This window comes from Periophthalmus magnuspinnatus, chromosome 24, assembly GCF_009829125.3.
Source record: "Periophthalmus magnuspinnatus isolate fPerMag1 chromosome 24, fPerMag1.2.pri, whole genome shotgun sequence".
In the NCBI taxonomy this organism is placed as follows: Eukaryota; Metazoa; Chordata; class Actinopteri; order Gobiiformes; family Gobiidae; genus Periophthalmus; species Periophthalmus magnuspinnatus.
The window spans coordinates 12099241-12119824 of record NC_047149.1 but is presented as its reverse complement, the minus strand read 5'-3'; the positions used below and the strand labels follow the sequence as shown (position 1 = coordinate 12119824).

The window sequence follows — 20584 nt, the reverse complement described above, 5'->3', positions numbered from 1 at the left end:
ACACAAGTGACGTAGAAGAGCCTCTGTACTGCTGCTTCCGGGTTCAGGTTCAATGGTTTGTTTACAGTGAGGCATGGGGACAGTGCAGGACTTCAGATGTATTGAATGTAACAAAAAAGCTACGGAGCTGCACAGAGACTACAGCAACGGCATCCTGAAGATAACCATATGTGTACGTAGCATTTATGTTTTTACTGACTGTCCTTTCCTCTGAGCGCATGGGGTGGGAGGACGCCTTCTATGCTGTGCTGCACAAGGCTGTGGTGAGGGAAAGTCCTGATGTTTTAAATTAGAGATAGTTGCATTAAGGAACATACATATAGTGTCAATAATAGGGATAGGGATGACTGGTGATGGATGTGCATGTAGCTCGTTTGGGAATCAGAAAGAGCAAGACGATACGTCATCTTATGAAGGTGAATTATTAGGGTCCAGACCTGAGATACTTTGGACATGTACAGAGGGAGGAGGGTTGTATGGATGCTAGGATGGTGATGGTGGTCTTAGAATTGCCAGATAAGAGGCCCACAGAGGACCTTCTTCCAGAGAAATAACATAATGCACCTCTAATGTTAGAAAGGAGGGGTTTACTGCAACAGCCACTAAACTCTGAAGGAGAAGATTGTAAACATATTTCATTTTCACTCTTTTTGAATAGGGTTCATGCAAGAAGCCAGTGGACAAGTACATTGAATATGACCCTGTGATCATCCTCATTGATGCCATTTTGTGTAAAACACAGGCTTTTAGACACATTTTGTTTAACACAAGCCTAAATGTAAGTTAAACATATAATGTATATGAGTTTAGTTGTCTTCTTTCTGGTGGTAAATGTTTGTTTTGTCTGCAGATCCACTGGAAGCTATGTGTTTTCTGCCTGCTGTGTGAGGCGTACCTCCGCTGGTCCATACTCCACCCCTCAGAGCAGAGTAGTGATCCAGCAGATCTTATTAGATACACAAGGGAGTGGGAGTTCTATGGCATGTTCACTCTGGCCTCACTTGGTAAGAAAAGTAGACTTGTCTTATATAGTATTAACAGTATAAATTAGCAGTGGATGATTTCACACTGCCACTAGTTAGGTTCATGTAAACAAGCATTTGCTCCAAGAGCGGCGCGCTTGTCCCAGTGTGAACTCAACAGTCGCACTCTGAAGTGCAGTAAATGGTCAGTCCACGTGCGCTTGAAACGGAAGGTCTTGGGGCGGCTCCACCTTCACTCTGGAGGGGAACAAGTGCGGTGTGAACGCAGCTGACCTCGGGCCTACCTACGCAGTCAAGTGAGGGCAAGCGAGCGTAGGGTCTGTCCGCTTGAAGCATGTTGTCATGGAAATAAGTTCAGCAATCAGCTTATGGACTCTCTTGTGGCTCATGGTACGTGTTTGGGGAGAATGGCACGCGGTGTATGTGAACAAGATCAACCTAAAAGTAAAGTAAACAGAACTAAATCTAGTGCGCACTTGGATCGGCCCAGAGAGTACACTAACATGTGTGAAAACGAAAAAGTCTCCTGATAAGGATCAACAATTTTAAATGTGCTAAATTGTACCTATAAATGCCTTGGTTCAGTATTTCACAGATGTGAGATGATTGCAAGAAAAAGAAAGAAACAAACACAAAAGTGCATAAATACTAACACTTATCTTTGAAATATGGATTCAAACAACCAATGCTGTTTAATCTTCCAAACAGAGTTGTCAGCATTCTGTGGAGGGGTGCTGTTGTTCCTATGGCTGGTTTTGCCTTGTCTGCAGCAGAGATCTTTGGAGCACGGCCTCCTACTGAAGGCGCTGCTGCTGTCCTCCTATGGGAAGGTCCTGCTCATCCCCACTGTCATCTGGGAACACGACTACTCCCCTCTCTGCCTCGCTCTCATCAAATTGTTTGTGCTCACATCCAACTCCCAGGCCATCCGAGGTTTATTTTACTTATTTAATGCTCAGATTGTGTGCAAATTAAAACTAAGACAGAATTAAAGCTTGTGAAAATAGTTTAAGTAACATGCAAAACACCTCAATAATATGTGTTAATGGTATAGCAAGTATTATTGTCAAAGATGTAAGTTAGCTATATAATGTCTCTGTAATCCCTCAGTCATCCAGGTATATTCCATTTCAAAAGAAATGTTATTATAATTCTGTGGGAGTACACAGACATTTTTTTTAACAACTATGGGACTTACTCCTCTGGGATGAGTGGCATTTTAGCTTGTTGTCCAAAACTTTTGTCCAGTTTACAGAATTAAATTTTCTTTTAAATACACATTATAAGTAACATAACTTTATGTAATTGTATTAAACATCAGGTTCAGTTCACTCTCAAAAAAATTTATCTGTGTTTTTAGGGTCTCTCCCAATGTAAACAGCAGATCAAAATCTATTAAAGGGCCCATATTACACTATTTTCTGTTCCATGTTATAATGTTGTTTCCTCACCATGAACATACCTGGAGTTGTGTTTTGTTTCATTCACACATGTTTAACACACAAATCTAGCATATTTAGAGTTTTTTTCTCAAACAGAAAACACTTCTTCTTTTGATGGCATGTGGTAATACAGGAAGTGCTCCACTGTGTGTTTAAACTCCGTACACCTTCACTAGAATCATTTGGATAATTTCAGGCCTGGAATTGCCCATCTCTACTGAACTAAAGGCAAAAGGTGGCTGTTAACTTCGAAACTACCGCTTCGTGATATCACAAGGTGGAACAGAGAATATTGGAAGTTTGGGGATCTAGACAGACTAATAATAAAGAGCTACTCAAACGTGTGAATGAAGCAAAACACAACTCCAGCTATATTTTTGATGAGGTAACAATATTCCAACATGGCTTAAAGCTCATAAGAATCAATTTTGTGTAATATAGGACCTTTAAGTTTCTTGTCTGGTAAGGGCATTTTTGTTTAAACCCTTCTTGAAGTGGCATGGAAACAACATTAGCTGTGAATTTTACACTTAATAATGATGATGATGATGATGATGATGATGATAAAATCTCAATAATTATAAAACGTCATAACACGTTTTAAGTGTATGCACAGAATTCTGTCTATAATTCAGCATAACCTTTACTTTACAATTGCTGTGAAGTGCAAACACTGTGCAATTGTTAAATATTAACTCCTGATAAATACTGTTGACATTTTGAATTATTAATGCGTTATTGTTGATCCTATCACAATTTTCTTCTTGTTTTTTGTAGTGATCCTGAATAGCAGCAGACGCCTCTCCCTGTTGACCATTGGCGTTGGTCTTCTTACAGAAACCTGTGTGTCGCAGGTCTGTAGCAGTCTGCCCTGGGGTTTCAAAGAGATGTTCAACTTTGAATGACTCCATCACTGTAATTTTAATATACAAAGGACTATTGAAAGCATGCAAGTCGACATTCCCTTCTATGTGGGGATATTGCCACATCTTGTTTTCTTGGACTCAAGCTGTGAAAAGATTGTGAAAGAAAATAGGCTTTTTTATATGAAATTTGTTATGTTGAATAGTGTATTGCTCTTGCTTTATTAAACTAAGTCACTATTATATTGTCTGACTGACACAGTACTGACACAGTACTGTTTTCTTATTTGAACATTACAATGATGATTTTCAGGAATCTCAAACTAATTACTACTGGAATACTTGAGTCACCCAGTAAAAGCACAGACAACCCCTGAAGTTGTATTTGTTATTTACTGCTTGTGTGTGCGCTGCAAACACTACCTCTTGCCCTAGTTTTCTCAAATCCCACTTCAAAGTCAGTTACGATCCTAGAATAGGATGATTGATTTTGTACATAATTACCCCAAACATAAAGTTTCAAAAATGACACAAAGAATCTTGGGATTTTAAAAATGCTAAATATTAAAGCATTCATTCACAATTGTATGTACATTTTGTCATGCGGTGTACATATTGGTCATTTTTTAAATCTTTAGTATTCCTTGCACCCAGAAAACAGCTGTCAAGGGTATATGCTGCTGTCTGTCTAAAATCAAAACTTGAATTACAAAAGTGAAAAGATGGGGCATTTTACATAAAGAAATGGCTAAAATATCAGTGTGATTTGTTGTTGCAATCCTTAAGCATCAACTTTTGGTAATGATACTACACACGCTATTAAGACATTACTTTTTGATTGACATGGGTCTTTCTTCTCCATTATGATTGAGGTTGTATGTCTGGGGGCACGTGGTTACAACGTGCTGGGACAGGCCTGTGAATAGCGTGAATATCTGACAGACAGCAGATGGAGCAGGAATGCCCTAACCCTCCTGGAGCTGGGCGGAGCACTGGACACTGACTCGGAGACAAAAGAAAACTGTAGCAAAACAACCTCCAAGTCACTCCACCTTAGGCCTTATGTAACGCTAAAGTGTGAGAGGCTGTAGAGACTGTGTTTTAAAACAGGCCTACACAATCAGTGGGTAACATACACATCCAAAATATAATGTGTCAATTGTGTTGTATTAACTACACATTTGTAGTAATACATTTGATTTAGAACTTTATGGAAGATTTACTTCAAAGGCTCCAATACTTGAATAAATACATTTTAAATTTAATAAACAATAAGATAATAGATGGACTTTCCCTTTATGCGAACAATTTCATTTCACATGTTTAGGATTAACAATGTTTAGGGAGATTAAAATCTAATCTTACAAAATATAGGTGAATTTTTTTTTAAAAGTATTACACCACCTTGCGCCAAGTCTTTGAATATATAAAGTATTTTCATATTAAATAGAAATATGTTGACAGGAAAAGCAAGGCTGTTGTGTTTTGTGTTGAGAAGTGTTGAATGTGGAATGAAGTTTAATCTGGGTTTGACTAATAAGATTACAGTAACAGTAGTGCTTCTGTAGTTTATGTGTGACCTAAGTGAGGACGGAGAGAGAAGTTTGATAGCAAAATTGTAATATTTGACCATTATTGCAAAGAAATGGCAAAGTGTTCTCTTTCAAGGTACAATGTAATGTGGCTGTCCAACCTAATAATACAATTTAATGAGTTATTGGTGGCAGAGTGGTTAACATTATGAGCAACGTTGAATTGTCTGTAGTTAATCGTTGTCTCATTGTTGGTCTTTGTTGACTAACAGGTCATTATTTAAGGTGTACCTGCCCAGCCACATATAACCTGTAAAAATATGGAGACATTAAGAATACAAAAGCCACTGGCACCCATTGTCTTCCTCCTAGTTCATTTGGTGAGTCAATAATGATGTTGTTTTCATGTGTAGAGCCTGCAGCTATAGCTATGTAAAACCTGTTCTGACCTTCTCTGCCATGCTGAGAAAGAGAGGGATGGAGAGAGAAATAGAGAGAGATAGGGAGAAGTGAGGAGAGATAGAGTAAGAGAGAAATTGAGATGGAGAGGAAGAGGCGAGGAAAGAGAGTGAGAGAGAAATAAAATGGGAGAGAGAGGATCCGAACAGCAGAGAGAGTGATGTGTACCTTGGATTTGCTCTGATTGAAGATTATGGAAATCCGCTCTAATCTCTGAACAGACGCTCTCTCGACCATAGGGATAGAGGACACAGCAGCAGCAGCAGCTTCTAAGTCAACACATCCTCACTAGACGAGACTCTACCTTTATTTTAGTCTAATGATTGTGTTGGAAATTAACTTCATATGTTCATTCTAACCCAGACTTAAACATACTTTTTCCTTCCCCAAAGTCAACCAGTAAATGGAGTTTTCCACACTTGTAGCAAATTATTATTAGTATGCTGAAGTATGTAAAATGCTGAAAACCATAATTAGTAGTGCGTAGCAGGATATTTTCTTAATTGGTAGAATATATGACCAGCATCTTTCTGTGTAGATTTTAGTTGATAAGCAAAATTTTAAGATAGACCCTTGTAATTACATAATACAGACCCAAAAGCTTGAGTTAAAGTGACCTATATATTTCACACTCACTTACACCGAGGTTTAGTTGAGTTTAGATGAGATAAACATTAGATGAGATGTTAATATCTAAACAGGTTTTAGATCAAAGCCCTTCCCCCGTTGTTGCGGTCCTCCTATCACTGCAGTAATGATCAATTAAAGAGGAACTGCTGCTGAGCCAAAACGCAGATGAAACATTGAGATGCAGCTCAGACACTTCAGGGGACACAAAAAGTAGGACAGCCAACTGAGGAGGAGGAAACAAGCTCGGGTTGGTTAAAGCTTTCACTTGTATGGAAGATAACAGAGAGGGGTGTAAAACTGAATTAAACAAAATGTAATCCTGCCAAGTTTAGGCTACAGGCTCACTTTACTACACTGTCAAAAACGAATATTTTTTGTTTTGTTAATCACTTTGATCACTACTCTAACTTGACCTATATAACAGCATTCCTTTTCAAGACAGATTATAAACCAGTGACAAAAATGCATAAATTATTCTAAGCTTGTGAAATCAATATTCTGTTGATATTCCTTTTTGAATTTGATATCACTAAGAACGTTTGAGTTGAAAAAAAAAGACAAAAAACACAAAATCTGGAAAGTACATTATCAGTTTAATAAACGATATATAGATAGCAGAGACTTAACATAGTCCTAGTAAACAGTAGTAGGTCAAAGTTGAACCACAGATGCACACAGCCTTCTCATTTTCACAGTCACTTGGATCAACACTGAACACTTTTCACTGTGGTTTGTAAATAAGATAACATTTGAACAACAAAACAATCATACATGTACTTGTACAGAAACAGTGGCCATTTTTTTTAGTAAGGCTCTTTTTAAATGCATATATTAATGGAAGAAATACTATTTGTTTTAAACCACTTGACCACTTCATTCTAATCTTACACCAATCCAGCATAACAATGTAACAATTTTCCTTTAAAGTTGATAGTTTGATAGGCAAAGATTTGGAAAAGGACTATATTGTTTATAAGACCGAATTGGTGTAAAGTTAATTCTTCCCATACATTTCCTACAAAAAGGTCACAATCATCTTTTATACATCCAGTTATAGTATGGTTGTATTGTGCATGGACTATACACAAAACATGGCACTACAAAGTTGTGCTCTCAGAATATCAAGGGTTTGCACCAAAACGCAATGGATCACGTGAAAACAATATTCACCCATCCCCAGAACCCATGCAAATGAATACAGCACCAATATCATGTTACCACTGTCCATACAATATCAACCACAACATCACTTTACATCACTGCCACTAGTTTTACCCTGAGGAGGCATCACCAATGAAACATCAACAATCATATAAAATGGGACACATACAATGCAGCATGTGATCATTTGACAAAGTGTAAATTTGCCCTAAAACAGCTTTAGAATAATAGCAAGTTCATTCACCAATAATGTCCCTAATTATACAGATATTTGAAAACAAGAACTGACCACTTGGAACAAACATTTAGCATATTTCCAAGTCAATTTAGTGAACTGTAATTTAAAAGATGCACTATGTAACTTTCTTGTGGAGAGTACAGGACCTGCCCAGAAATGTTTCTTATTTGCATAGAATGTTCCATAGTATGGGAACTTCTGTATCTCCAAGGAGACAAACAGTTTAATGCCATAATGTGAAACACTCCAGACAAAGCAATAGCCTCTCCATAGAAACAAGCAGGTAGCAGACCCTTCACAAGAGAAGTTACATAACGCACCTTATATACTTCATTAGACCAGTCTACTGTCTGTCAGATCTGTGGATATGTATTTATTGGAGTATCCTATGAACTTATGTACAAATGTGTACTTTGATTTACACTTTGTCATTACATATAGCATTGTTACATGGACATGTTTACAACACACTGCAAAAGTATTACGAACACTTGCTGGTGTTAAAAAAGCTCTTTCTCTTGTGCTGGATTTAGGTGGTTTTAATGGACTCAGGTAGTTTTAGTTCAAATATTTTACACAACAGCCACAGACAAGTGAAGAGTGCACACAACATCACGTTTTAAGGCCGTTTTTAGATTGCTACACAGTGGATATGTTGTGTGTAGACATGAATTGTATTGAAGAGGTCAGAAAGATTTGCGGCTTTGCTACTTGTTATATTGCTCACTAAACCGGGTTTGCAAAAACTTTCAGATCCTAATGCTTAACTTGACGTTAATTTCTTTTGAGCGGCAAGCGGCAGGTCTGTGTCCGCAGCTTAGCCAAGGCACTAATAGTACATCCGTATTTACTGGCATCGATCTGATAGTCATGTGTGCTCTTAGCTTCAGATTAGCAGCACTGTGCAGAGAAGCAATTGTTGACATTTCGTGACTGTGTTGCATTCAAGTGCCATATACAAACAGTAATAATACATTGAGTGGTTCTTTAAAGCGCTAACATTCAGTACACAATCCAAATGAAGATATGACATGAAGCTAGGTATAACAATTTGTAATTTGATGTCTGGGCCAGATTAATGCTGGTTCAGAACAGGTGGTAGCTATAACATATATCCAACAGGGAATTAAGATTTTAACTACACCACAAAACTGACACCGACATTTAAAAAAGACATTTAGTTAATTGATTGAACAATTATGATGATGCACTTTCAGTGTAGCCTTAAGGATGTTACCCAGACAATATATTTTGAAAATGTAACTCAAACCACATTTTTCGAGGTATAAGATATGACTAATAAAGCAGGAATTATTTTACCCATTAAACCAAACTTAATTTTTTGGGGCCTCTTTGGTTTGTGTACTCCGTATAGAGGGCTAATGTAACTGTTATAACAAACAGGGTTTGTCATAATGTAATAATTCTTATTACAGCTAATGAAGCTAAATTCCAAGCTGTTGGTACCAATAAAAAAAATCAACATGGCTAAATTTCATTATAAATGCCTGTACCCTGCATGACAGTAAAATGTTTTTGTATATATATATTCCATTACATGTACTGTAAAATACAATTTTTGTATCAAGTAAATATAAAAACATTTTTCTGTTTGCTGTAGTCACTACAGTGTTAACAGGTTGAGCAAAACTTGATTATACTTTGCGCACTTCTGTTGCCACATTTTAGACCCTAGTGATTAGCTTAGCGTGAGCACAATAAATGCTAGGTAAAAATGTAAGACTTTGCTACAGACCTGTAATAGAGTACAACTGTTGCCCATACAAAGCGCACTGTTACAGGCAGACAGACATAACATAGTCCCCAGAAGATAATTATGAGTCTGCATTAGACCTGGTGGTTTCGGGCAAGTCATTATTCCAGCATTTTAAACATTTCACATTTTAGAGCAGGGTATTTTTAGAAGGCAAAAGGTTTACACTAAGATCCAAACTATTTTCACGTTAGTAGTACACAAATATGCAGTACTGGACCAAGGCTGTAGAAATAGTTTGTTGCAGTACCTTCTGTGGACAAAATTAGTTGCAGGGCACTAGAAACCATTTAGAGTTACACAACAAGACACATTCACCTAACATATGGATTTGACAGGAACCACTACAAACACACTCCAAGAGATGTTCACTGTTCAATTTAACTACTCTGTTGATGCTTTGGGAAATTGTGTGGCCATCTACATTAGCCTTGGTCCAGAGCTTAAGAATTATGTTAAGAAATATCTCCGCAAGGTGGAGTCCATACATACATCCATTTCTTCTTGTTGATTTGACTATGAAACTTGGAAGGAAAGTAAAAGTAAATATCTGATATTTATTATATGCAATAAATAATAAAACTTTGTTCATAGAATTATATGTATAAAAGTTCTGCACCATCACTGTGGTCTGCTGGATACGGAAGCAGCAACAAATATAAAAAAAAGATTGATATATATATTGCCAAATTGAGCATATTGAAGTTTGTAGTTCATCTTGCTCTATTTGTGGTTGAGAAAATGCATTGCTGCAAGTTCAACCTGAGATGTCCACCTGTCCATGAGAGCAAAATTATCCAAACTTTGCATCAAAACGTACATCCATAAACAGTGCGTAGAGGCCTCAGATGGTGACGTCAAAGGAGTCCCAGCTGTCATCTTTGCTAACGCTCCCATTTTTCTCTGCGGTCGTGCCCCCGAGCCCTCCATCCTCGGGCTGGTCCCCTGTGGGCGTGGCTCCGGGTTCAGGATAAAACTCATCATCCTCGTCAAAGTACCCGTTCTCCATCATACTGAGGCTGGAGGCGGCGCTCAGGTCCTGGCAGCTGCCCTTGTACTCCTGGATGGACTCGTGGAGGGACCAGAGCTGACACAAGAGGGACATGTCCTGTTGACGCAAGCCCACCTGCAGAAACACAGAAGATACAACATTAATTATTCATACTTGGGTAGGCAATAGAGCAATGAAAAATAATTACAAACACATAACAGATTTCTAATTGTCAGTGATATGCTCTGGTCTTTTAATAGAGAGATCTACAGACAATTCTTTGTCAGTAAAAGCATGTGGTTTGGAGTTGAGACTTTGAAAGAAGAATGTGTGGGGAGGAGGGGTATATGATGAAAAGCCTGTATTGTGTTCATAAACTTAATAAAAAAAATGTTATTAAATTAAAAAGTAATACAATGATGATGTGATGCTGTAGGTCCAGAATCAGGATGGAGTTTTTGAGGGCGAGACAAAGAAAGTGGCCCCATTGCATTAAAATGATTTGTTTGTTGTTTTTTTTTGAATGACCACTGACGACTAAAGGTGGCGCAAATGGGATTAAGATTGTCTTTGGTCAAACAACAGGGACAAAAGATAAATAAATGTATACAACCCTACAATCAAACCTATACTGAAATTCTCTAATGTGGGAACGGCTTCATGCTTTGAAAGTCCATTGTCCTAAGCACTAAGTTCAAACCAAATGTAAACAAACCAACACATTCCTTCACATTCAGTGTATTTGTAATTTTAAGTTGTCACAAAGCCAGCGCCGTCATTACACAGCAGAACAAAAGGACAGGGAAAAGTCAAATTAAAGGGATCATTGTTCTGAATACAACTCAGCTGACAGGGCGCTATCTGCAGCCAATCACTGCATTGTCCTAAACAAATCACAGTGGACACACAGTGAAGTCTGTCCAGCCACACCACAACTCCTGGAAACAAAATCTACCAAAAACAGATGAAGCAGACGGAGAGCTGAGAAAAGTGTCCCTTAATTTTATATTAGTTTCAGAATTAGCCCATAAAATCTACTCTGAGCTACGTGTTTATCCTAACCTGAGGAAAGTCACCAAAATGTAATACTGAAAGTCTGCAACAAAGCCTAAGGTTTAGATGTATGGCTTGGTAAACAAATTAGCTGTTTTCTTTCTTTCTTTTTTTTTTTTACTTGTTTTAATGGGAAACTTCAGGGAGCGGGAGTGGTGCCAACTAAAACCCAATAATATACGCCTGAAAACAATCGCTTAACAAATTAGAGCCTGATCTTACTTTCAAAATAGGAGGACAATGTGGAAGAATTTTATTTTAGCACTGCCATAAAAATTACAACATGATTTTAAATACAGTGGCTTGCTGTAGATTTACGTAATGTTATATTATGTTTATTTGTTATCAGGGTAGTCTAATGAGTAGATAGTAGTACGTACTGTAGTAAGAATGTGTCAAAAGGCATGGGCCACACTTACTTCACTATGTAAAAGACAAGTATTCATATTGACTTGAAGAATTTAAGAATAGGCTCACGCGTAACATCTTGTTCTGTACTGTACACTTCTATCACAAATGTCAACCTGCCACTTTAACATGTAATTAATGATGTAGCAATAATAATAAGTTCTAAATATTGTTACAAAACAGAACAGCCAGGTAGTCTAATGGGTTGATAAACATTGTGTCAGTGTGCAATGAGGATTATGCAATACAAACATGCAGCCAATGTGAAATGATCGCATGAGTAATTTAGATTAAGGGACTTAAATATTTCAAAATGTGCAAAATTGGAGGTTAGGGATATAGATAGTGTGAAATTGAGTCTGCGCCTAAAGGCAGTCGAACTCTGAGGGATTAGACTGGTCCAGGCGTGCAGCACTTTCCCTGCACACATGTATAAAGCCTGTAATATTACCATCTCCTTGCGCAGCAGAGCCAGGGCTGCGTCCAGGTTGGCCGGCTTGTGCGCGAGCAGGTTGTCTCCGTTGTTCCTCCCTCTGCTCAGATCGTCCTGGATCATGGTTTTCTTCACATACATCCTCTCCATTTCTCTCCAGGAGCCGCCGCTGGAGTTGAGTAGCCCGCTCAGGCTCTTGGGCAGCGGCGGTAGACCCTCGATGCAGGCCATTCCCCCCAGCGTCCCGTTAGTGGACTTACCATTCATTGTCCCAGGTTTTGACTACACCTTTGAAATGAGAGAGATAGTCCTCCGATCCGCGCCTTTATAAAGCTGAAACAACGCAGGAGGTGGACGACAGACTGCCACTCTGGAGAGCAAAGCACCAATCGTGGTTTTGTCCGGGGTTGAGCCTGAGGCAGCGCGAGGTAAAGTCAAGTGACCGGAAACGACGTGAGGGAATCCGCTTGGACTGTCACAATAAAAGCACTCAAAAGATGATCGATATCTGGTCTTTTCTTGTATATTATGACAAAAACTTAGGATATGAAAAGTGTTTAGCAATGAGCACGATTAATAAACAGCAATATGACAAGTTAATGTCCAATACAATAGTGTAAAGTGGGATTAGAATAAAACATTTGGTATTATAAAGTAATTTGAGATCCTCTTACTAGATCATTAGGAAATTGGTATTTATAGGGTACATTTAATAAAAAAGTGCTTTGTAGAGCAAGAAATATGCATTAAAATCACAAAACAAATACAAACATTAGACAGGCCTTTCTTAGGTTGACAGACAGAAGCATAGACTGTAAGCGTAAACCTTAAAATTAGATGGTCATAGATTCAAATGTCACCTGAACATTCAAAAATCTGAGAGCCACAATCAGCCTGTTAAATTGTGCAGTCATTTTTACTGTATTTTTGTTTTACATCAGAAAAAGCTTTATTTTGAAAGGTGAAGCCTCATCTTCCTGCGCGCTTTTGCATACCTGACACTTCTGGATTCTGTCTGAATAGTAAAAGCTTCTTCCTGTCCATTTAACACGGTGGCTCATGTGGGCGACTCCCTGCCACCAAGTTTGAGTGACCAAATCTGACTGATCTGCATCTACTTAGTGCTAACAAAACAAAACTATACTAACCTATTTAAAACATATAGTAAATACAACACAGGATAATTATATCTGCAAACAATTTAAAATGGCTTAAAGTGCTTTCTCAAACTTTAATTATCTTGAGTAACCATATAATTCTCTGTACTGTAGGCAGTTTTGCACATCTGGAGACTGTTAGCAGCTGATATGTCAAAAATCCCTCAAAGGAAAAGAGAAATGCAAGCCATAATCAAATATAAACAGTGAGGTGGGAGTTGGGAGGCTGAAGAAATACTGAGTCTTACGGGAAGATAAAAGTAATAGGGATTCCACAGTGATTTATGTTGGAGCGAATGTGGGCCGACTGCAAACCCAACACATATTTTCTGGGACTGAACTGCAGGCTTTTTGGCAAAACATGAGAGAGGACAGGAAGAAAAAGCTGCAAGCGTCTCTAGAGATGATTAAATGCGCAAAAAGTACTGCTCTATTTTAGCTGTACTACTACAAGTATTATACTACAATTATTTTTCTTGCTGTGTTAGATGAAATTAATAATACACAACTAGAAGTACTACACTGCTGGTGTAAACATAACTGCCAAATCAGGATGTTGTAAAGACAAAAAATAAAAAAATAGTAATAACTGGGGCAAAAAAACAAACGAAATAAACAGGTTTACCTAAATGAGGCTTCGTATGTGACTGAAGATCTGATGATTCACTATTTTTTATCTGAAATAGACCTGTTTTAATGTCTTATTTAACTTGAAAATGTGATGTGACTCATTTTCACATCCTTATTTCTACAATTGTACTTTTCTGTTGCCACGCTGCCAGTTCCCCATTATGAAACAAATAAACATTCTCTTACTGTATCTTATAATTCTAAACACAATATACAATAGACGGATAGAAAACAAAAGACCGTAGTGATTGTGTCCACTGTCACCCCGTATTACTATGACCGGGGCCACAGACAGTGCGATGAGGTCAGGACAGTTTTTGTGCTGTGGAGGACAATAGGTTTGGGACATAAAGGACAGATGGAGGCTCCACTTCCCACCCCCAGCCCGCAGAGCCGTCACAACAATAACACAACAATAACCTTGAAATGAGCACACAAAAGACGCACACACGCTCCAAAACAAGAGAGGAGTTATACCACACACATGCACACACAAACATGTACACACGGGGCAGATGGACGGTGCTATATAAGCCTACGCTCAATTGGACATAATACTGCACTGATTTGAGTCATGCAAAAGATAGTTTGTCATAATAATGTTACAATTTAGAAAAAAACAACAACTTTGTGCCAGAAAATATACCAATTACCGTATGGATTATGAAGTTTTTGCTGTGTCTTTGGTCTTAAATGGACAATAATCAGATGTTTTTTCTTAGAATCTGCTTGCACTTTAAAACACTGTGTAGATTTGTCTTTGAGATCAAAAGATTAGTTGTATAATGTGCCTCCTGGAGGGATAACCGCAGGAGGTCAGTGTCAAATCTGCCTTAACGCAATGATCATTTGGAGTCAGGCTAATAAAGAGAAACATCCGCTAATGTTCTTGCTTGACACAGCTAAATTCTTAATGAGAACTTAGATAATATCGATTTTTTTGTCAATTAACAACAAGACACAGTTATAGGCCTAAATAACAAATACATAGAAGGATTGACAGATGCATTGATGGAAAGGGCACAACATAACAGCGGTGATACTGACAAAAATGGATGTCTCAGTATTTTTTGAGAAACAGTATTATGTCAATCCAATAGAAATGTGTGTCAGTAAATGTAATAGTAGTAGATTTAAGTATCAGACAAATGTCAACTGATATGTCTGGACTTTTGTGAATCATTTTAGTATCTGTATCCTTATTTGGGACTTCATTTATTACTATATAGGACTTTTGATTATGGAGAGAAATCACTGTTTTATACTAAGATGGAGATACAGTGATATACAGGAGGAAGAAAGCGAGCAAACCGGTGCTTTAGGTCAGAGGAAGAGGCCAGGATGTAGTGGATGTCAGGCCAGTTTCCGATGGTGAGGTCAGAAAGGAGCAGAGGCCCTGAGAACAGCTGCTGTACTCACACTTTTCCTGCTCGCTCCAGAGTTAAAAATGCTCCGTAGGTGAATGTCAGGGTTAGGCCCAGGGTTAGCAGTGATTTATGTCCATAACACCCCCACAGAAAGGCTAAGGGAACATGATAACATCTGCTCACACAGATTAGCAGTGCTGTATCTAAATGTACTATATGAATTCTAGAGCAATCTAAGGGTGTGTTAGGACTAAACTGGCAGAACTAGAACCAGAGCTAGAACCGATTTAAACGAGAACTGGACCAGAATAAGTCTACATTAGAGCTAAACCACGAAGAATCAAACCAGGACCAAACACATAGAAGTGTAAATGAGTCACAAAGCAATATACATATTCAGTAAAATTACACTAGTCGACTTTGCTAGAATGTCTTTTGTCCCTGCTTCTTCTTTCACAAGCTACTGACACAAACAGATATAAACTTTGCCATACACCAGCCATTTATTGAATTAAACATCATTACTTAGATAATTATGAAGCTGAATTTGTATCGTAAGCAAATATATTATAATGCATTGCTGTACTGACTGGTCAAAACATTTCCAAAGATACTCCTTCTTGTCTTTAAATGTATTCATTCATCTAAGAACTCTAGCACAGAACAGAAACACCTTGCAGCATTGTACAATACAATATGTTTACTGTCATAAAGCTGCATTTTTATCGCATGACTTTTCATAAAAATAAAACTAAACTTAGTGCCTGTAGCTTATTGTGTATGTGTGTGATTCTGTATGCATAATATCCTCCTGATGGTAATGAGTTGCAGTGTGGTGTAATGCTTTGTCAGTACCACTGGCTCCTGTCCAACCACACGTCCGGGAGTGACAGGAGGGGTGTATCCCAAACAGCAGCTGGTCTCGTACCACAGTGGCCTCTGACCTCCACCCTCTGGCCTTACCCCACCCACAGTCAGTCTCCTGTCTGCTCCCCCATGTTCGGAATGTGCAGGATGAATCAGGCTTTGCGGTGGAAGTGCGTAGTCTATAGGCCTACCACAATACAAAATTACACAAGCCAAGATTAGTTCAGTTCAATAAAATGATGGTTTACTGGAATGAGTGAGTACACTCTTGGTTTGCATGAACATAGTGTATGAATTGTTTCTCGCCCTAAGTGTAAATTATATCACTTCAGATGTCATGTGACTGCTATAAATGGTGCTGCAGTTTCACACATTGTACTGGGCGTCTAGTGCTCTGAAGAGGGGAAAATTCAACCCTAATTCTGATAGTAGAGCCTCCTTCAAGTTATCCTTAGCCTGGATTAATGGAAGGTTGCTTATTTGCACCTGGCAAAATATGATGAATGCTTATTACATCATAATTTTCTAACATGCACACACGATAAATCTGCACACGCACATGATAAATCTGTAGCTGTGCAGAAATCCATGATGCAGAGTGTGAAACCAGACTCCAGAGATCCGCAGAGGTCAGCGGGTCTGTCCTGATCAGAGCACACCAACACCAATGGTACTTCTGTAGGAGGAAAAGATACTCCACAATATTATACTGCAAGGTCATTCAAACAGAGCAGTGAGTTTACAAAGCTGAAATGTAACTGAGAGGCAAGTGTTGTAGATCTTATTTTCATTTTATTAAAACAATGCACATTTAAAAACACATTTAAGCGTCAGTAGATAAGATTCGACATGATACAAATATCTATAAAATATTAAATTCAAACACAAAAATTCAAGTATAACTCTTATTTTTGTAAACAATAGCATTCTAGTGGTCCAAGGCACAAAAGTGTCAATTAACTAAGGCATGCACACTAAAAAACTATACTGTAAAAAAAAAAAAATAAAAAAAATGAATTTTAACATATTTTACCATTTTGTCCATTATATTTGTGTTTTTTAACAGAATGTGGAATTTCAGTGTATTCTGAAGGTACATAAGCCTGTCATAATTACTATATTGACTTATTGTTCAATACATGAAAGATAGAATAATCATTTTTGGAGGGCAATAGTTATCATGGGCATTTTTTCACTGTACTAGTGGCAAAATTTGGGTTATTTTTCTGTATTACGATGTGAATTCAGCTGTTGATGGATGGAATTATCAACTTCTGTGACTCATTATAGATGCAACCTAACTACTTCAGTGATAATTCTGCTTTATGGGTTGGTTTCAATTTTATTGTTTACTTCAGCAATATATTGCACTTAATAATTTGTTATTGACAGACCTAACTGTACCACATTTAAGGAAAACATTTCTGAAAAACTAAAACTATTTTTGAATAAACCGTATTTTACGGCAACCACAACTTAACACTGCAGCCTGAAACACTTGAAGTTTTATTGCAACTCTTCAAACTTTGTGCCTAGAATTCAGCTGAGACAAGAATCCAAATGTTCATTGATCTTGGCCTCTTGAACTTTTACCAGACACACGGGACAGCTGACCATCACTGCTGATGAAGAGGAGGATTGAGAGGAAGCACTGTTTGGTCCCATAGAGGTTTGAGGAGGGGCTGAAGTTGTGGCTGTTGCACTTTTTGGCTTGGATGAATTCGCACTTATCAAGTCCATTGAGTTGCCTCCTACAGTCTTTTGAAAGTAGTCGAAAATGCTGGCGGAGCTTCGGCTGTCCTCCCATGGCCTCTTCTTTGACCCCTGACCATCCGTTGAAGCCCTATTAGTGTTAGCCTCATTAAAATACTTGGAGTGTGTTGCTTTCTTTGGACTATTATTAGTTGGAATGACCGGAGGATACTTTGAATGAATAGATTTGCTTGGTGTTGATTTGGATGGGGTAAAATTTGGGACTGTTGTAGAAGTTTGAGAATTTGACTTGTTAAAAAGGTCTCCAATTAATCTTTGTCGCACCTTCTCTGCTCCATCACTGCCTGTATTGCTGCTAAAAGATTTGGATATTCTAACAGGGGAGCCATTGATGTTTACAAAAACCTTAGTGTTACTGACAGACCGTTTTGTTGGAGGTTTGTGAATTGGTCTGGCAGAAGGACAGGCACTTGAGGTAGCTTTGGTTTCCAGGCCTGAGCGAATTGGTGAAGGGGTGGAGATTTTAATAGGAGATGTAGTAAGTGTTTTCAGAGGAGAGGAGACAGTTGCGGACGGTTTGACAGATGCAGAGAAAGATGTGGATTGCTGGGACTTTCCTCCAAGAATAAATCCTTTTCCACTGAATGGGAGCATGTTTCTTATGTCCTGAGAACCTGAGAGCAATATGAACATTTAGTTATAAACTATATCACAAAATAACTACCAAGTATAATATTGAGCATATTGCAATAATTCTTCATTATCCATTTATTTTAAAGCTAAATTGTAATTCCATGTGTAAAATTAGACTTGTTACTGTGCCTATTCATTTTTTGTGTGCAATGTTAAAAGTGACCAGCAGAGGGCATGGTTGTCAGATATTCCATTATAAAATTCTTCACAGTGAATTGCATATTGTACTATGTTCTACATCTATGAGCATATATAACATACATACATACACTACACTATTCAAAATACAGTAAATCAAAATTACCTGAAGTTGAAAGCTTGCTATTTTCAGTCTTTTCTTTGCCTAAGGTAGAAGTTGGTTTCTCAGGTGCAGAATTCTTATCCTGTTTACTGGCCTTCTTTTTGCCGTATCCTTCAGGCTCTTTCACTTTCGTGTAGGTACCGCCGCACGTCCTCCTGTGGTCTTCCCACCAGGGGTCTAGGTGGGACGGGGCCCGGTTCATGGCCCTTTTCACATAACCAAAGTAAGGCTTACGGTTCTGACAGGGACCATTACAACGCCACCAGTGCTGCCGATACACATCAACCTCATCATGGAAACTGTGGTAGATCTGAAAGAAGAATGGCAATGTGATTCCAATAGTAGCTCTATAAATATCCTTTCTATATGGTTTTGTTATTGAAAGCAGTAATTGCATATGGTTTAAAATTGAAACTAGGGGTGCACTAAAATATCAATACATCATGACGCAAAATTTGGTGATATGGTATCAACATATACAATTTTGTTTAGAGAAAGAAAAAGTTTAATACACATTACATTTGACATATTCACTTTTGATTATTAAAATGGATATGAGTGCATTTCATATTACATTTGTGCATGAAGTGATTTAACAAAGGTTAAACAATAGTGATATATCACAGAATATCATGTGCAATATATTGATTATCACATATCAGTAGTGATATTATGTCATGAGTGAATCACTTTGGATTGTGAGGGACCCTATGATCCCCAGCGCTGATTGGGATTCTGTAGTTATGAAGCGGTACATGGTGTATGAACCACACATTTAAAAATGGTATTGTAGTGCATACCGAGATCTTGGTCCCACTGGCCTGATTGATACGATTCATATGTTTACAGAACTCAGGTCCGTGTCCATCTCTGTCTCTATTGTTTTGAGTCACAAACAGCAAAGCGTGGATCATCTCATGGAGCAGTGTCTGTAGACATAAAGCCATGTTGAGGCAATAATATAAATCCTTACATAAACATTTATTACATGAATATTGTCACTCCCTTGACAGTTAACTCACCTCCACTAAATCTTTCCTAGGTCTCAACTTCAACAAGGGCTCACTCAGTCTGATGGAGCACAGCCCACCTCGCCCCTCATAGGAACAAACCCCTGCACATCTAGAATATAGGAAAGACATTATAACCTGCTCAGTGGAAAGTTGGTACAAATTTAATACAGTTTCTTACAATGTCATCCTTGGGCTCCATTTCACTTCCACCCCACTGAGCTTTCCCCAAAAGAACATGTCATTAAATTCCAGGAACATGGATCTAACATCGGGATTTGGGTCTAGCGTCTCCCAGGACTCGTCCACAATCGACAGCGGTCTCTCGGGCTGCGCTTTCGGCTTCCAGTAGGGAACAACATCGCTACCTCCTCCAGCGGTCTCCACTTTACGTTTCTTGCTGCTTTGCTCGAATGGATTGTTTTCACATCCATCGAAGGGAAAAAGGGATGTCTGGTATTCATTGTCAAACTGTTCTTGTAGCTCTATGGCAAGAAGCAAATCCGCATCCATGTTAAAAGAAGCTACTGATGTTAGGAGCTCTATAGCTCTGGTTAATGATCAGGCTAGTTTAGTAGCCAGCTATTCCCTAAACGCTAACTAAAAAGAAAGACAATCATCTCAAGTTAGAGTCGTTGTTTTACATGGTTATAGCAAAGAATATCTAAACATAATACTGTTTGATAAAAGAGATTAAAAGTTTGATATCTTAACGCCTGAGACCTAGCTGTCACTACGCTAGCGCCAACAACACAGTGGAAGGCGAAACCAAAACTTGAATTTTTAGGGAGATAATAATGGGACATTACATCCATTTTCTATAAAGAATAGAATATAGTTACTGTGCTTGTTACATTTTCAGTTTTAAACTATAATAAA

At 38.2% G+C, this 20584-nt stretch overlaps 3 protein-coding genes across 3 annotated transcripts; 1 reads left to right on the top strand and 2 right to left on the bottom strand.

The window, feature by feature from the left end:
* The first annotated feature begins 29 nt into the window (after positions 1 to 29).
* Positions 30 to 3825, top strand: arv1 (ARV1 homolog, fatty acid homeostasis modulator). Its single transcript, XM_033990912.2, has 5 exons — positions 30 to 172; positions 659 to 778; positions 851 to 1004; positions 1692 to 1916; positions 3203 to 3825. Exons 1-5 carry the CDS (start codon positions 74 to 76, stop codon positions 3328 to 3330), a joined length of 726 nt encoding a protein of 241 aa, XP_033846803.1. The 5' UTR covers positions 30 to 73; the 3' UTR covers positions 3331 to 3825.
* A 2661-nt stretch (positions 3826 to 6486) lies between these two features.
* Positions 6487 to 12392, bottom strand: fam89a (family with sequence similarity 89 member A). The gene is made up of 2 exons (XM_033991199.2): positions 11986 to 12392; positions 6487 to 10208 (listed from the first exon to the last, which is right to left on the bottom strand). The coding sequence occupies exons 1-2, from the start codon at positions 12232 to 12234 to the stop codon at positions 9927 to 9929; spliced, it is 531 nt and encodes a 176-aa protein (XP_033847090.1). The 5' UTR covers positions 12235 to 12392; the 3' UTR covers positions 6487 to 9926.
* Positions 12393 to 16762: 4370 nt separating this feature from the next.
* sprtn (SprT-like N-terminal domain) lies at positions 16763 to 20462 on the bottom strand. Its single transcript, XM_033991255.2, has 5 exons — positions 19887 to 20462; positions 19718 to 19817; positions 19496 to 19624; positions 18699 to 19005; positions 16763 to 18375 (listed from the first exon to the last, which is right to left on the bottom strand). The coding sequence occupies exons 1-5, from the start codon at positions 20216 to 20218 to the stop codon at positions 17528 to 17530; spliced, it is 1716 nt and encodes a 571-aa protein (XP_033847146.1). The 5' UTR covers positions 20219 to 20462; the 3' UTR covers positions 16763 to 17527.
* Positions 20463 to 20584: the final 122 nt, after the last annotated feature.

Bases quoted from the DNA above. Each gene is read 5' to 3' on its own strand.
- fam89a (XM_033991199.2), bottom strand. From the start codon at position 12,234: ATGAATGGTAAGTCCACTAACGGGACGCTGGGGGGAATGGCCTGCATC. The intron at 10,209-11,985 runs GTAATATTACAG...GTGTTTCTGCAG, and splicing joins CTCTGCTGCGCAAGGAGATG to GTGGGCTTGCGTCAACAGGA.
- arv1 (XM_033990912.2), top strand. From the start codon at position 74: ATGGGGACAGTGCAGGACTTCAGATGTATTGAATGTAACAAAAAAGCT. The intron at 173-658 runs GTACGTAGCATT...CTTTTTGAATAG, and splicing joins TCCTGAAGATAACCATATGT to GGTTCATGCAAGAAGCCAGT. The intron at 1,917-3,202 runs GTTTATTTTACT...TGTTTTTTGTAG, and splicing joins CAACTCCCAGGCCATCCGAG to TGATCCTGAATAGCAGCAGA.
- sprtn (XM_033991255.2), bottom strand. From the start codon at position 20,218: ATGGATGCGGATTTGCTTCTTGCCATAGAGCTACAAGAACAGTTTGAC. The intron at 19,818-19,886 runs GTAAGAAACTGT...CCTATATTCTAG, and splicing joins TGGAGCCCAAGGATGACATT to ATGTGCAGGGGTTTGTTCCT. The intron at 18,376-18,698 runs GTAATTTTGATT...TATTGCTCTCAG, and splicing joins TAGCAAGCTTTCAACTTCAG to GTTCTCAGGACATAAGAAAC.